The sequence below is a fragment of the Lithobates pipiens genome, unplaced genomic scaffold, assembly GCF_037356315.1.
Source record: "Lithobates pipiens isolate NorthernLeopardFrog02 unplaced genomic scaffold, aLitPip1_a1.2 Scaffold_8, whole genome shotgun sequence".
Lineage (NCBI taxonomy): Eukaryota > Metazoa > Chordata > Amphibia > Anura > Ranidae > Lithobates > Lithobates pipiens.
Window position 1 is genome coordinate 463227102 of NW_027507903.1, and position 15238 is coordinate 463242339.

At 48.4% G+C, this 15238-nt stretch overlaps 1 protein-coding gene across 1 annotated transcript in view; it reads right to left on the reverse strand.

Annotated features, from left to right (window-relative positions):
* Positions 1–14487, reverse strand: part of TIGAR (TP53 induced glycolysis regulatory phosphatase) — a 32374-nt gene extending 17887 nt beyond the window's left edge. The window contains exons 1-3 of the mRNA XM_077468510.1: positions 14121–14487; positions 8345–8382; positions 5628–5749 (exon numbers count right to left, since the gene is read on the reverse strand). Coding sequence (XP_077324636.1) covers positions 5628–5749; positions 8345–8382; positions 14121–14152 — 192 coding nt within the window. The 5' untranslated portion in view covers positions 14153–14487. The remainder of the gene's footprint in view (positions 1–5627; positions 5750–8344; positions 8383–14120) is intronic.
* Between the last annotated feature and the right edge of the window lie 751 nt (positions 14488–15238).

Consider the following 15238-nt stretch of genomic DNA (forward strand, 5'->3'; position numbering starts at 1 on the left):
AGGTCAGCGTTCATGCCTCCACCATCAGGAAAAGACTGGGCAAAAATGGCCTGCATGGCAGAGTTCCAAGGAGAAAACCACTGCTGAGCAAAAAGAACATCAAAGCTCGTCTCCATTTCTCCACAACACATCTTGATGATCCCCAAGACTTTTGGGACAACATTCTGTGGACCGATGAGACAAAAGTGGAACTCTTTGGAAGGTGTGTGTCCAAGTATATCTGGCGTAGAAGGAACACTGCATTTCATAAAAAGAACATTATACCAACAGTAAAATATGGTGGTGGTAGTGTGATGGTCTGGGGCTGTTTTGCTGCTTCAGGACCTGGAAGACTTGCCGTGATAAAAGGAACTATGAATTCTGCTGTCTACCAAGAGATCCTGAAGGAGAATGTCCGACCATCTGTTCGTGTACTCAAGCTGAAACGAACTTGGGTTCTGCAGCAAGACAATGATCCTAAACACACCAGCAAGTCCACCACCGAATGGCTGAAGAAAAACAAAATGAAGACTTTGGAGTGGCCTAGCCAAAGTCCTGACCTGAATCCTATTGAGATGTTGTGGTATGACCTTAAAAAGGCCGTTCATGCTCGAAAACCCTCTAATGTAACTGAATTAGGACAATTCTGCAAACATGAGTGGGCCAAAATTCCTCCAGGACGCTGTAAAAGCCTCATTGCACGTTATCGCAAATGCTTGGTTGCAGTTGTTGCTGCTAAGGGTGGCCCAACCAGTTATTAGGTTTAGGGGGCAATCACTTTTTCACACAGGGCCATGATGGTTTGGATTTTTTTTCACCTTTAATAATAAACACCTTCGTTTACAAATTGCATTTTGTGTTTACTTGTGTTGTCCTTGAATATTGTTTAAATTGGTTTGATGTTCCGAAACACTTAAGTGTGACAAACATGCAAAGGAACAGGAAATGAGGAAGGGGGCAAACACTTTTTCACACCACTGTATATACAGGGATCATATCTAAATGTGTAAGAGGCAAAATGAGTTCAGCTAGCAGACGGGCAAAAAGGAAGACAGCGACTGGGTAAAGGAAAACCCAGCCTGATTTATTTGAGGTGTTTATTTATGCCGATTTACCCAGTGCTTTACACACTGTACATTCACATCAGTATTTTCCTTCAAGGAGCTTGCAGTCTAACGCTCCAATCTCACACACATACTAGGGAAAACCAAGACAGGAGCCAATTACCTACCAGCATGTCTTTGGAGTGTGAGGGGAAAAAAAAAAAAAAAGGAAGAAGGAGGAAAACCCACACAAGCATTACCAGAACATGTAAACTCCATGCAGATAGTATCCTGACTGGGATGCCTCGGTGCTGCTAGGAATTAACCACCAAGCCACTGTGCTGTCCTATTCATATACTCTGATATTTCTAATGCAGCAATAACAAGGGGTGTGGTGAAAAAAAAAAATACTATTTAAAAAGGGAATCTGCCAGAATTGGAGCTGCCATTGTTGACTTCAGCTCCTAGTATGTAATTTTTGCTTGCTAATCGCTAATTATGCAGCCAGTGAAGTCACTCGGACATGAGGGCTTAGCGCTCCTAACAATTTTGTCCTGACAGGGTCCTTTTAAATGTCCACTGAAAGGTAAAGCCCCATACACACCATTAGATTTTCTGCAGATTTTTGTCTTCAGATTTACTAAAACCATGTAGTGCAAGGCCTGCCTGATTTCATGCAAATTGAAACTCTTAAGGTTTTACCTCATATTATATGGTTTTGGTAAATCTGAAGACAAAAATCTGCAGAAAATCTAATAGGATTGATTCTTCAGTTGTAGGTGGATTTTGACAAGCGATCCAATAACACTAAATGCTGTGTGACAGCAGCGATTTGCCCTCGGTGAGTTTACAATATTCTCAGCTGGCAAGTTCAGGAAGGAGGGGTGCTGACAAACTGGCGGAAGGAGGGAGAAAGACATTGGTTGCCTTGGAGACAGGTCGAGAGAAATGCTTCTATTTCTGGGAGAATGTTTTTGCTTGTTTATTATTTTTTTCCTTTACTTGAATGCCCACTAAGCAGTAAAAGTTAACCTTGTCATTATCAAGGGTATGTTATGCCTTGCGGCATGCGCAGCCTGCTAAGAAATTGGATTTCCAAGCCAGGACCCTTCAGTCTAAACATTGGACAGCAGCCCCTTAATCTGTATTTTTTCTTTTTTTTTTTTTTATCAAATTGGTCTATGTGGCCGCACATGCCAGTCTATATAACTGGTCTTGGGATTCACAACAGTCACTATAGGATGCCCTGTGCCCAACTCCTTCTCTTTGCCCTAAACAGAAGAGTCTGCACATCTACAGCACTCCAGTTTTAAAACAGCACAGGAAACATCAGGGAATGTGTGTGCCGACTAACCATTCCCCAATACCTATGTCTATTAGGCTCCCTAATATAACAGCCTAAAGTGCACCTGTGGCCAGATCACCTAAAAGAGAGGTTTACCATGTTGACCATGTTTCATGTCACGCCCTAAATTAGGGTGCACCATATACCCCCCCCCAACCGAATCTGGATGGTCCTTTCCGCAGCATCTTGGGAGTTTTTTTAATTTGATGCCAGTATGCATGGCTCTGCCCACACACCCATGTCATCCTTCCACAGAGATCTATAAATGAAAACACTACATGTCCCATCTTTCCCCAAGGGTCTCAATATAACTGCATTTTCTCCAGCCTCATAACTGAAGGGCTGGAGGAATAGCCTGCAGAAGCTTTTGCACCTCACCCGCGATCTGGTGATCACAGCCGCAATGCTTTGCATGCTCCGATACATTTTCTTTTTTATCAATATGGGTGCATTTATTTTTTTGCAGAAGGTGGATTTATTATTATTATCATCATCATCATACATACAGAGTCGTCTCCCCTCCCCCCCCCCATCCAACAGAGGATTAGGGCCGTCAATACCACCCTCCCCTACAAAAAAAAAATACTGTATTCACACAGGGGTTGCAAGACTAAATACAACCAAATATAGGACAGGTGGCTTGAGGACTCCTCCACTTATACTGACAAGTAGTAACCCTCACCTACCGTGTGCAACTCCCTCTATCCCATGCTACACACACACTTACTTTCAAAACCAATGTCCGCATGTCTCCCCACACTGTTACACCAGGGGTGTCCAAACTTTTTTCAAAGACGGATAGATTTCATATGAACATGCGTGAGAGCCGACCATTTTACCTGACATATTTTGAACCATTAAAATTAAATGCAAATTAAATATTTTATACAAAAAGTTTTATTGCAGATGGCATACTATTCATTTTATAACATTGATCACAATATATATCTTCTCCGCTCAGGGCAACAACGAACTCAGGCGTGTTATGTTTTAAAAAAAAAATCTCTCAAAATCTCTCTCTTGTACCGCATTCTGGTTTGATGTGGCCCCCCCAAGTATATCCATCTGTGGCCCCCAAAGCTTGAGCACATTACGTTTTTTATGCTGTTAATATATCCATCTTCTTTAGCCTGACAAATACAGAGCGCCGTGCTCATTCTTAGTATGAGCCAGGGTGTGTTCACAAGTTTATGTGCCCGAGCCCGCAAGGAAGCTGACAGCACGCAGCGCCACCGCCAATCACAGGCACTGTGACATTTCCCCGATCTCTGCATCTGCAGTCCGCGGATGCAGAGACCGGGAATAGTCACAGTGCCTGTGATTCGCTCTTCGCGCTGTCAGCTTCATAAGGGCCCAGCCACATGCCCCAGCTCATACTAAGAATGAGCGCAGCGCTCGGGATTTGTCACGCTAAAGAAGATAGATATATTAACAGCATAAAAAACATAACATGCTCGAGCTATGGGGGCCACAGATGTATATATATGCAGATTCCAAGTGGGGGCCACATCAAACCAGAACACGAGCCAGACTTTGGACATGCCTGTGTTACACAGTAATGGGCTGTCCCTTTAGCGCCAATAGTTTGTGCAGCACTTTACAATGTAGAGGGGGGGGGGGGGTGTCAGTACAATCACAATACAACTCAATACAGAATGAATAGGAGGGCTCTGCTCATGGAGCTTATAATCTAAGGGGAGGGGGAGGTGGTACAAAAGTTAATAGCTGCGGAGGGTGATCTGATGGAGGGGACTCGAGTATAGTTCTTAGGTGAAAATGGGATAGGCTTCCCTGAATAAGTGCATTTTCGGGGATCGCCTAAAAGGCAGACAGGGTAGGGGCTGACCAGTCATACTGGGGCAGGGAGTTCCAGAGGATGGGAGAAGCTCTGTAGGCGAACATGGGAGGAGGTAAAGAGGGAGCTAGAGAGCAGTAGGTCTTGGAAGGAGCGGAGGGGACACTGTGGGTGATATCTGCAGATGAGGTTGGTGATGTAGCTGGGGGCGATGTTGTGGATGGCCTTGTATGTTATGGTTAGTATTTTGAATTTTATATGATGGGGTAGGGGAAGCCCCATGAAGAGATTGGTAGAGAGGGGTAAGCAGTCATGGATCGGTTAGTAAGGTGTATTAGTCTAGCACAGGGGTGTCCAAACTACGGCCCTCCAGTTGTTCAGGAACTACAATCCCCATCATGCCTAGTCATGTCTTTGAATGTCAGAGTTTTACAATGCCTCATGGGATGTGTAGTTCTGCAACAGCTGGAGGGCCGTAGTTTGGACACCCCTGGTCTAGCAGCATTTATAATAGACTGATGGGGGAATAGCCTGTGTAAAGGTAGGCCAGTGAGGAGGGAGTTGCAGTAGTCGAGGCAGGAAATACCCTGAATAAATTGCTTTGTAGCGTCGTTAGTCAGGAAGGGGCGAATTACCCTTTAAAGCGGACATTAACTCTAGTAGTACTAAGTGAACACTAAATAGGCATAAACCACATGTACCTTGATAAATGTATAAGGCAATGTTTGAATTCTGTTTGTGCACCAATATTCAAGAAATCCACCTTTAAAACTACTGGCTATTATCAGCATCACCATGCAACTTGCGATGTCACTCAGCCCCCTTACAATCTTTACGTTCCACCATTGATGGGATACAGGCAAAGTCGAAGCACTTTTAGTGCAGTTTCCCAATTGGCGAATGAGCCATGCATGTCTGTTATTAGTGAAAGACGTTTCATTGGAACCCGAGACTATGACGTCATGTGCCGCCTAATGTGTTGTGAGCAGAATGGTTACCTGACTGTGGACTTTCATACAAAAAGCTGTAAAAGAAAGAAGTGCATCAATCTATACATGCATAGACTTAGTGGGAGTATTGTTTTCACTTGTCTGTATTGATGGACGCTTGCCATTTGATTGAGCGTATTTCTACTTTAAAGCAAGCTCTTGCTGCTCTCTGTATGTGCAGGCACTGTGGAGCAAATCATCCTCAATGCTCCCAGCAATGGCTCAGCAGTTCAGCTCTCCCTCTCAGAGCTCCTGTCAGGTTTGCCAGCAAATACATCTATAAAGTCAAAGTTAAGCAGGGACCACAAATGCAATTTAATACATTTCTACATAGTTCTTGTACATTTGCAGGTTTATGCTGTAACATTTTAAAGCTAAATCCATAGGTCTTTTACATTATATCATAACACAGAAAAGGTTAAAAAATATTAGCAATACCACAGGAGACATTAAATAAAATCAAGAAATTAACTCACCTGCTTTGCCCGAACCAAGTCACTGGAGAAGACATGAGTAAATTTCACACCGCTGAGGAATCTGCCAGCAGCTTCGGCCTGCTTGAAGCCAATTTCAGAGAGAGGCGCATCCACACCCTGCCCTGTAGACATGACATATGGGCTAATTTAATAAAGCAAAAATATACAAACTACAGTAGCATGTAGCCTAAATCAGCCATTTTTGTGTGATTTATAAATTTTTTTGGTTGGTATGGGTCATTATGCCAGCCAACTTACTTTCTCTCCTTGAGTGTCACCCTGCAGTGCACTGGGTATCGGAAAAACTCCCATAGCTTTTTATCACATGTACCAAGCAGAGTTGTGCTGGGACCAGAAGCCCCAGCAGATGAATTGTATAGATCAGTGGTCTCTAAACCAAGGACCAGGGGCGCCCTTTGCTTGCCTTTATCTGGCCCTCGGCCAATATTTCATCAACTGACACCAATGATGGGTCACCATTACCTCTATTAACCCTCTCAATGGGGCAATATTTCTCCTTTCAATACCAATGATGGGACACTGATGCCAGGGCATTTTATACATCCACTAGTCACAGTCCAGCCCCCCCAAAGCCTGAAGGACAGAAAATTGGCCCTTTGCTTGGAAAGTCTTTAGACCCCTGGTATAGATGAAACTGTGACATTCACAGCTTTACAATTACTTCCCTCTAATCTACAGACTGGATCTTCAAAGAATTATAGCACAATATACATAGTTTGTAATGCCGCGTACACACGGTCAGAATTCTGGCCAGAAAAAGACCGATGAGAGCTTTTAATCCGAAAATGCGACCGTGTGTATGCTCCATCGGAATTTAGCTGTCCGAATTTACGCTAGCCAAAAATGTATAGCATGTTCTCAATTTTCGCAATGGAAAAACTTTCTATCGGTAATTCCGATCGTGTGTATGCAATTCCGACATGCCAAAAATCACGCATGCTCAGATTCAACTACGAGACAGAAGCTATTGGCTACTGACTATTGAACTTCCTTTTTCTAGTCTCGTCTTACGTGTTGTACATCCCCACGTTATAAATGATCGGAATTTGATGTGACCGTGTGTAGGCAAGACAGCTTGAGCCGAATTCCATCGGGAAAACCATCAGAGCTTTTTCCAACGACAATTCCGATCGTGTGTACGCGGCATTACACTTTTACCTAGACTGGTTTTGTAATGCTGAAGATGTTTTGCCACCCATCCAAATGGCTTTCTCAGTTCTAATGAATGAAGGAAACATATCCCAGCATTTACATCCACATGGTTAACTTGCCTTGAGCCAATCACCATGAAATGTGTCAAGACATATGTTGACTGAGATTGTTACAGGAGGTGTGAGACCATCTTGTTCTCATGTACATCAATGCTGCTCACACCACCAATCGCAAGTCAATCTTCATGCACACTGGGCCCAGCTCTCCTGAACGCCTTTCTCCTGGCAAGAGAAAAGCAGTGTCAAAACTGCACATAAAACCGCATTTAGGCACGCCAAGCGAATGGTTGTCAATTCATTTCATTGTCCAGAATGATCATTTTTTTCTGGCCATTAAAATAAATTAACGCTCAAGTGCTGAATAACCCTAACGTTAACACGCATTTAGGCATGTCAGGCATTTTTTCAACCAAAACGCTGCTGCTCCTGAATGCACTGGCATTAGGGTTTTTTCTGCCTCTAAACACCTATGTGTGCATGGATATATAGGCGAACAATGAAGGGTGTTCAGCGGCAGAAAAAAAGTAGAATGCTCCTAAAAGTGGCGTTTTTAACACCCAGTGTGCATGAGGCCTAAGGTGTAATTCCAACACTTAGCCCCTGTACACACGGTCGGAGATTTCCACAACCAAATCCGTCGGATTTTGTCCGTCGGATCTTGTCCGAAACTGTTGCATACACACGGTCGGACAAAGTTGTCGAAAAATCCGACCTTTCAGAACGTGATGACGTAATTTCGTTACGATGGGACTACATTCAGGCTAGTAGCCAATAGCTTTGATGTAGGAATTTGATCTGAGCATGCGTGGCACTTGGTCCGAACAAAATTCTCTACACATGATCCGATCGGCCCAGTTGGTCGGGAAATATTTCCAACATGTTGGAAAATTGAGTCCGACGGATATTCGGACGGAATCAGTCCGATGCATACCACACACAGTCGGACTATCCAACGACATGGTCCGATAGGACACATTCCGATGGATTGTCCGACCGTGTGTACAAGGGCTTAGACTGTTGAAACCACTTGGATGATAAAAGGAATTCAACATTACTAAACAAGTCCAGTGAAATTTGACTACCTCCAGCTATACCACAACCTGGATCAATGAAAACCTTCACAGACAAACATAAGTGCTGCTGCAGAGCAACTTGGAAGACCGTGAAACCAAGGTGCATCAAGTACTCTGATTTTGACTATTGCAAAAGTCACAAGTGAGGACCGCCTCCATTATAAGCCTCATGGAGCCTCAGCAAACTATTGCCAGTTGCCTGTGGCAATGGATGCGTTTCAGTGCAGACCTTTGTATACGTCAGGATCTCAAGGGGTGTCCTTCAAGAGCCTTTTGAAAGTGGAGCCCTTTAGATTGGCACTGTTGGAAGATCTTTTGGAAAAGCTGTTGCTATGTGGGCACTGGTGACCAGTACTCTTTGTTAACCCTGGTTCGCTGAAAAACAGTAAAAAAATGTTTTTATAAATCCTACCTTGCAGTAGTTTTTCTTTGTTGTAGCGTGTTTCCCCACTGCATGGAGGAGAGAGAGTTTATTAATATGCATAGCTGAACATTCATTCCACAGATACACACATGAAGCAGCGGACAAAACAAAAATAGCATAAAATACACATTCATGCAGTCTATTCTGGAGAACACATATCATTTTCTGATCAGCGCGCTCATATATGCTACAAAATGCTCTATGTTGTTATTTGTAAAACTAAAGCCGTTGGACATTGGCCAGCCAGTACAGGAGAGGTATGATGGCTAAATAAAGTCCTCAGAGATGTCCTACAGAGAAGACCTTGTGCACCAGCACATCAGGTACCACCACTTAGAGGATGCCATGGTGCAGCCACTGACAGAATGCAGAGTGGCAGCAATGTGCCCTCAACACTCCAGCACCAAAAGAAGCCAAAACTGTCAAGCAGAGTGACCTACATGTACCAAGAGCTTCAGGATTTTGCATTTGTTCTGCATTCTATTGTTGGACCCATACTGGCCTGGTCTTTAGCTTATGCTTGGGGTCAGTTATTTGTGGATCCAGCACTACCACTTCATTCTTAAGTTGCAGATTTTCTGCCACCCTTTTTCTGCCACTTCACCTTATGGTTATGGACCTATAAGCTCTAGACTCAGCAATTTATTGTGAGAGCTTGCAAGCATTTTGGGCATGTGACATTTACTGTTAGAGTGATCTCCACCTGACCGTAGAAGCGTAGTACCAGACAACAGCATGGGAGTGTGTGGTCTGTTAAGAAAACACTGAACACCAATGCTGGAGGCCGTTTTAAATGTAATTGTTGGCAACTATACAAGAGATCTTGTCTCTGAGCCCCTGCACTTTGGGTGGATTGATATGCTAGGTTCAGTCTCTCTGCATAAAGTCGGAATCATACTTATAGCTACTGCTGTCCGCCCTCTGCTGGCCAACTCTGCTCCCTCCCCCAGCAAGCATTTGATTTCATGATGATGGGGGCGTTTAAAAAAGAATCCTACCAGGGTGACAGATATAGTAGGTGGGACATTGTAGAAGAAATATTATACTCGTCTCAGAACTCTGTGTTCCCAGCAGTGACGTAGACAGTAGAGGTCATAGAAAGGAATTAAGCCAGCCATACATGGATCGAATTTCGGCTGGTTCAGTAGGGACTGGCCGAATTTCGATCCATGTATTGGCACTGCGGTTGTACAGAAGTTGATCTAACAAATCGACTTGCCTGTTGGAAAATTTCCACTCAATCAGCACTGCAAGCTATAGCCGGCAGCGCTGATCAGCGTGTTCTGGCAGCAGGCAAGTCTCCCTGCTGTCAGAATACAAAAACACAGAGGGTACGATTCCACATCAAGTGTGTGGATAGGGATATAAAGTCAGTTTACAACCATCAGGTTGAACTAAATAAATAAATAAATAAAAGACTCATCTCTGGCCAGCCTTAGATCCTGCACTCAGGGAAACAGGCCGCCGGAGAGGCGAGTATGGTGTGATGATGTGCTAAAGGAGTTATTATTTATTTTATTTTATTTAAAAGGTACTTATAAAGCGCCTTCAATTTACTCAGCGCTTTACATATACATCATACATTCACATACCCATTCCCTACCTTCAAGGAGCTTACAATCTAGGGTCCCTAACTCACATTCATATACTAGGGCCAAATTAAACAGAAGCCAATTAACCTATCAGAATGTCTTTGAAGTGTGGGAGGAAACCGGAAGAGTACTCAGAGGAAACCCACGCAGGCAAAGGGAGAACATGCAAACTCCAGGTAGGTAGTGTCATGGTTGGGATTTGAACCAGCGACCCTTTTTTACTGCAAGGCGAGAGTGCTAACCACTACACCATTGTGCTGCTCAAGCTGAGGATCTTCACTTAAAGCTGAAGTTTAGGCATGGCCTTTTTGTATAGTTACATTAGTCAAGCTTGGACCATACCTGACCAATCCCTGTGGAAGCTAGAAATCACTGTAATAGGCACTGCTACTACACTGAATTCTGCTAACTTCAGGGCCCCATGCTGCTTGATGAACATAGGCGGTCATTTGGTCAGCACAGGTGCCATTCACAGAATGTCTTGTATAAGGCCTCTTTCACACTACAGCTCCGTTCAGGTCCACCTGTCAGTTTTTCAGGCGGACCTGAACGGATGCTCCATAGAGGTCTATGTAGCGTCGGATGTCAGTGGTGACATGTCCGCTGACATCTGACCCGCTCCGATCCGAAAAAGTGTGACGGAGGAGAAACCTACTTTTCCATCCGTCATCGGGTCAGGGGACGAAGGACACTGCGGTCCGCCTTCATCCGATCCCCCATAGGAGAGAGCGGCGCTCTGACAGGTCTGTCCCTGCGCGGTGTGCAGAGACAGATCGGTCATCTTCCTGCTCAGCGGCTATCGACGGAGTGATCCCTGCTAAGCAAGCAGATATCCACGGGGCGGATCATCACTGATCCGCCCCAGGTGAAAGAGCCATAACTCTTAATGAATGCAAAGCATTTTCTGATGTGATGCCATGTGTTGTAATGCATTTGTATTCTATTTTCGAATGATAGCTGTGCTGATTAAACAAAAATCGTACGATCTGGCATCGCACGCAAAAAAATTTCCATGCATGTCCGAATAATATCGGACGAACTATCAAGATCGGCTCTCGAAAGCTCTGTACCAACGATCCAAAAGCAGTATTTTCCGTACGACTTTCTGATCGTGTGTACGGGGCTTAAGAAGGAAAAAAGGTGTCGCCGCCGTGGAGGCGCTCATGTTGTTGGTCAGTATCGAGCGGACTTACAATGCCCACTGATTATATGGTGTACCATAGTGTATACGCTGCTGTTCTGTGAAAACAGCCAACCCCTCCAAATCTCAAATTATTTGTGTTGCAGAATCACCGGAAGGGACGTGGTTGGAGATTTTGGCAAGTTGGAGTTTTAGGCAGAACACCGGCAGGAAGGGGTTAAAAAGTCTATTTTTGTTCTGGAAGCAGATGTAAAAGGAACAGAACTAAATAGGAGGAGGATGTTAACTGATGTAAACTGAATCCGTTTTTCTTAACAAAAATATCACTGAATGGATGACAACATTTTTTTATGACAGGGTCATCTTTAGCGCGATAAATGGCGTAATGACAAGAGAAAACAGAATGCAATTGTCTTCTATGTGTCCTGTTCACACCGCAATACCAGTGCGATGCGCGGTGTGGAAAAATGCGGTCACGCCACATTTTTCCAGTGTGTTGGACGCCGCTGCACATTCTCAATAAAGTTGTAGAAAGAAAAAAATGTAAACAGTGCGATGTGCTGAAGCAGCGCAGCATACCTCAAAAGGGTCACCGGCCTGTGCAGTAAAAACGGAGCATTTTAAGGTGTGGCCACTGCGAACGTCCCCAAATTTTTGGGGTTAGATTTTAAGTTTTCAACCCCCCCCCCCCCCCCATTTCTATGACATATACAGGCTTCTATTGATCCATGTGTATTTGTTCCACATTTATAAATAAAACACTGGATGATATTTGTAGATCTTCTCTGGTTTTGTCTCTTGATATTGTCACTTTGTGTAAACCTGAAAATAATAAATAAGCAATACAACCTCCTCCCCTCATTCAAAGGGAGGTGTGTGCCCCCCCCCCCGTAGGATCCAGTGGGAGGTGTGTGCCCCTCCCCCAGGCAGGATCCAGTGGGAGGTGTGTGCCCCCCCCAGGCAGGATCCAGTGGGAGGTGTGTGCCCCTCCCCCAGGCAGGATCCAGTGGGAGGTGTGTGCCCCCCCCAGGCAGGATCCAGTGGGAGGTGTGTGCCCCTCCCCCAGGCAGGATCCAGTGGGAGGTGTGTGCCCCTCCCCCAGGCAGGATCCAGCGGGAGGGGGGTGCCCCTCCCCCAGGCAGGATCCAGCGGGAGGTGCGTGTGCCCCCCCCGGCAGGATCCAGCGGGAGGTGCGTGTGCCCCCCCCGGCAGGATCCAGCGGGAGGTGCGTGTGCCCCCCCCGGCAGGATCCAGCGGGAGGTGCGTGTGCCCCCCCCGGCAGGATCCAGCGGGAGGTGCGTGTGCCCCCCCGGCAGGATCCAGCGGGAGGTGCGTGTGCCCCCCCCGGCAGGATCCAGCGGGAGGTGCGTGTGCCCCCCCCGGCAGGATCCAGCGGGAGGTGCGTGTGCCCCCCCCCCCCGGCAGGATCCAGTGGGAGGTGCGTGTGCCCCCCCCCCGGCAGGATCCAGTGGGAGGTGCGTGTGCCCCCCCCCGGCAGGATCCAGTGGGAGGTGCGTGTGCCCCCCCCCCGGCAGGATCCAGTGGGAGGTGCGTGTGCCCCCCCCCCGGCAGGATCCAGTGGGAGGTGCGTGTGCCCCCCCCCGGCAGGATCCAGTGGGAGGTGCGTGTGCCCCCCCCCCGGCAGGATCCAGTGGGAGGTGCGTGTGCCCCCCCCCCCGGCAGGATCCAGTGGGAGGTGCGTGTGCCCCCCCCCCCCGGCAGGATCCAGTGGGAGGTGCGTGTGTCCCCCCCCCCCGGCAGGATCCAGTGGGAGGTGCGTGTGCCCCCCCCCCGGCAGGATCCAGTGGGAGGTGCGTGTGCCCCCCCCCGGCAGGATCCAGTGGGAGGTGCGTGTGCCCCCCCCCCCCGGCAGGATCCAGTGGGAGGTGCGTGTGCCCCCCCCCCCGGCAGGATCCAGTGGGAGGTGCGTGTGCCCCCCCCCCGGCAGGATCCAGTGGGAGGTGCGTGTGCCCCCCCCCCGGCAGGATCCAGTGGGAGGTGCGTGTGCCCCCCCCCCCGGCAGGATCCAGTGGGAGGTGCGTGTGCCCCCCCCCCGGCAGGATCCAGTGGGAGGTGCGTGTGCCCCCCCCCCCGGCAGGATCCAGTGGGAGGTGCGTGTGCCCCCCCCCCCGGCAGGATCCAGTGGGAGGTGCGTGTGCCCCCCCCCCGGCAGGATCCAGTGGGAGGTGTGTTCCCCCCCCCCCGGCAGGATCCAGTGGGAGGTGCGTGTGCCCCCCCCCCGGCAGGATCCAGTGGGAGGTGTGTTCCCCCCCCCCCCCAGGCAGGATCCAGTGGGAGGTGTGTTCCCCCCCCCCCAGGCAGGATCCAGTGGGAGGTGTGTTCCCCCCCCCCCCCCAGGCAGGATCCAGTGGGAGGTGTGTTCCCCCCCCCCCCAGGCAGGATCCAGTGGGAGGTGTGTTCCCCCCCCCCCCCAGGCAGGATCCAGTGGGAGGTGTGTTCCCCCCCCCCCCCAGGCAGGATCCAGTGGGAGGTGTGTTCCCCCCCCCCCCAGGCAGGATCCAGTGGGAGGTGTGTTCCCCCCCCCCCCCCCCCAGGCAGGATCCAGTGGGAGGTGTGTCCCCCCCCCCCAGGCAGGATCCAGTGGGAGGTGTGTTCCCCCCCCCCAGGCAGGATCCAGTGGGAGGTGTGTTCCCCCCCCCAGGCAGGATCCAGTGGGAGGTGTGTTCCCCCCCCAGGCAGGATCCAGTGGGAGGTTTGTTCCCCCCCCCCAGGCAGGATCCAGTGGGAGGTGTGTTCCCCCCCCCCAGGCAGGATCCAGTGGGAGGTGTGTTCCCCCCCCCCAGGCAGGATCCAGTGGGAGGTGTGTTCCCCCCCCCCAGGCAGGATCCAGTGTGAGGTGTGTTCCCCCCCCCAGGCAGGATCCAGTGGGAGGTGTGTGTCCCCCCAGCCCCCCCCGGCAGGATCCAGTGGCCCCCAGTGATTGATCCCCTCTCTGTCTCACTGGTGACCTTTCTCTCCTGCGGATCTGCAGACAGCCGCCTGGTGTACATAGGGGTGGGGATCTACTTACTGTCTGACGATGGTTAAGGCGAAGCTGGCCATGGTGGTAGGACTCCTCTGCCGGGCACACACACATGCCCCGATCACTGTGCCAGTCCTCCGCTGTTCTGCATTGCGGGGCGACTCCAGGACTGATTCAATGTAACGCCGTCTCAACCAATCACGGCGCGGGACGGAGATGAGCTCGCGTTGACTGGGGCTCACGGGCGCGCTGATTGGCTGGCGCGGACAATGTGGACACTGACTGGCGTGAGTGCACCTTCCTCTGGGTGAGTCTGGGCTTTCTCCTTACTCATTGTGAAAGCCCAGAGGAGGTAAGCCGACACTGAGCTACACACCGCGCTCTTCAATAGGGCACTGCTGGAGGTTTGGTGCAGCAGCTGCTCACAGCTATGACTGGAAATGATCTCATTCTAATGCCACAACTTCTTATTGTGTGGAGAGTAGAATAGAATTAATGTTCCTAGTTGTGTCCTGTCCAAGTGATTCCCCATCACTTCCTGTCCTCTCCAACACACGGGAAGTGAGGAGACCTCTCCAGGCTAGGTAAACCTTCTCTCAGCTTTATACCAGTAGCGCCGCCTCCTGAAGAGCACGCGCTATGTGTTTTTCTCTATTTAAAATTCCTAAAGCCACAGTTGTGTTTTAGGGTCAATTATACCAAATTATGGTTTCAGTACCAGTCTAGCTGGATTGCACTGGGTTCTGCTTGGCCACAGGTGTCACTGTCACCACTGGCAAATGTGAGAACGCAGTTTAGTTAGGCGTATTGAGTGCCATTCTTTCTCTGAACCAGCCCAGTGGGAGTGTCATCTTGCTGTACATTCTGGGAGAGGGTACTTAACCACTTCAATACCGGGCACTTAAACACCTTCCTGCCCAGACCAATTTTGAGCTTTCAGCGCTGTCGCACTTTGACAATTGCGCGGTCATGCTACACTGTACCCAAATGAAATTTTTATCATTTTTTTTCCACAAATAGAGCTTTCTTTTGGTGGTATTTGATCACCTCTGCGGTTTTTATTTTTTGTGCTACAAATAAAAAAATACCGAAAATTTTGAAAAAAAAATGTTTTTTTTTTGTTTCAGTTTCAAAACTTTGTAAATAAGTACGTTTTCTCCTTCACG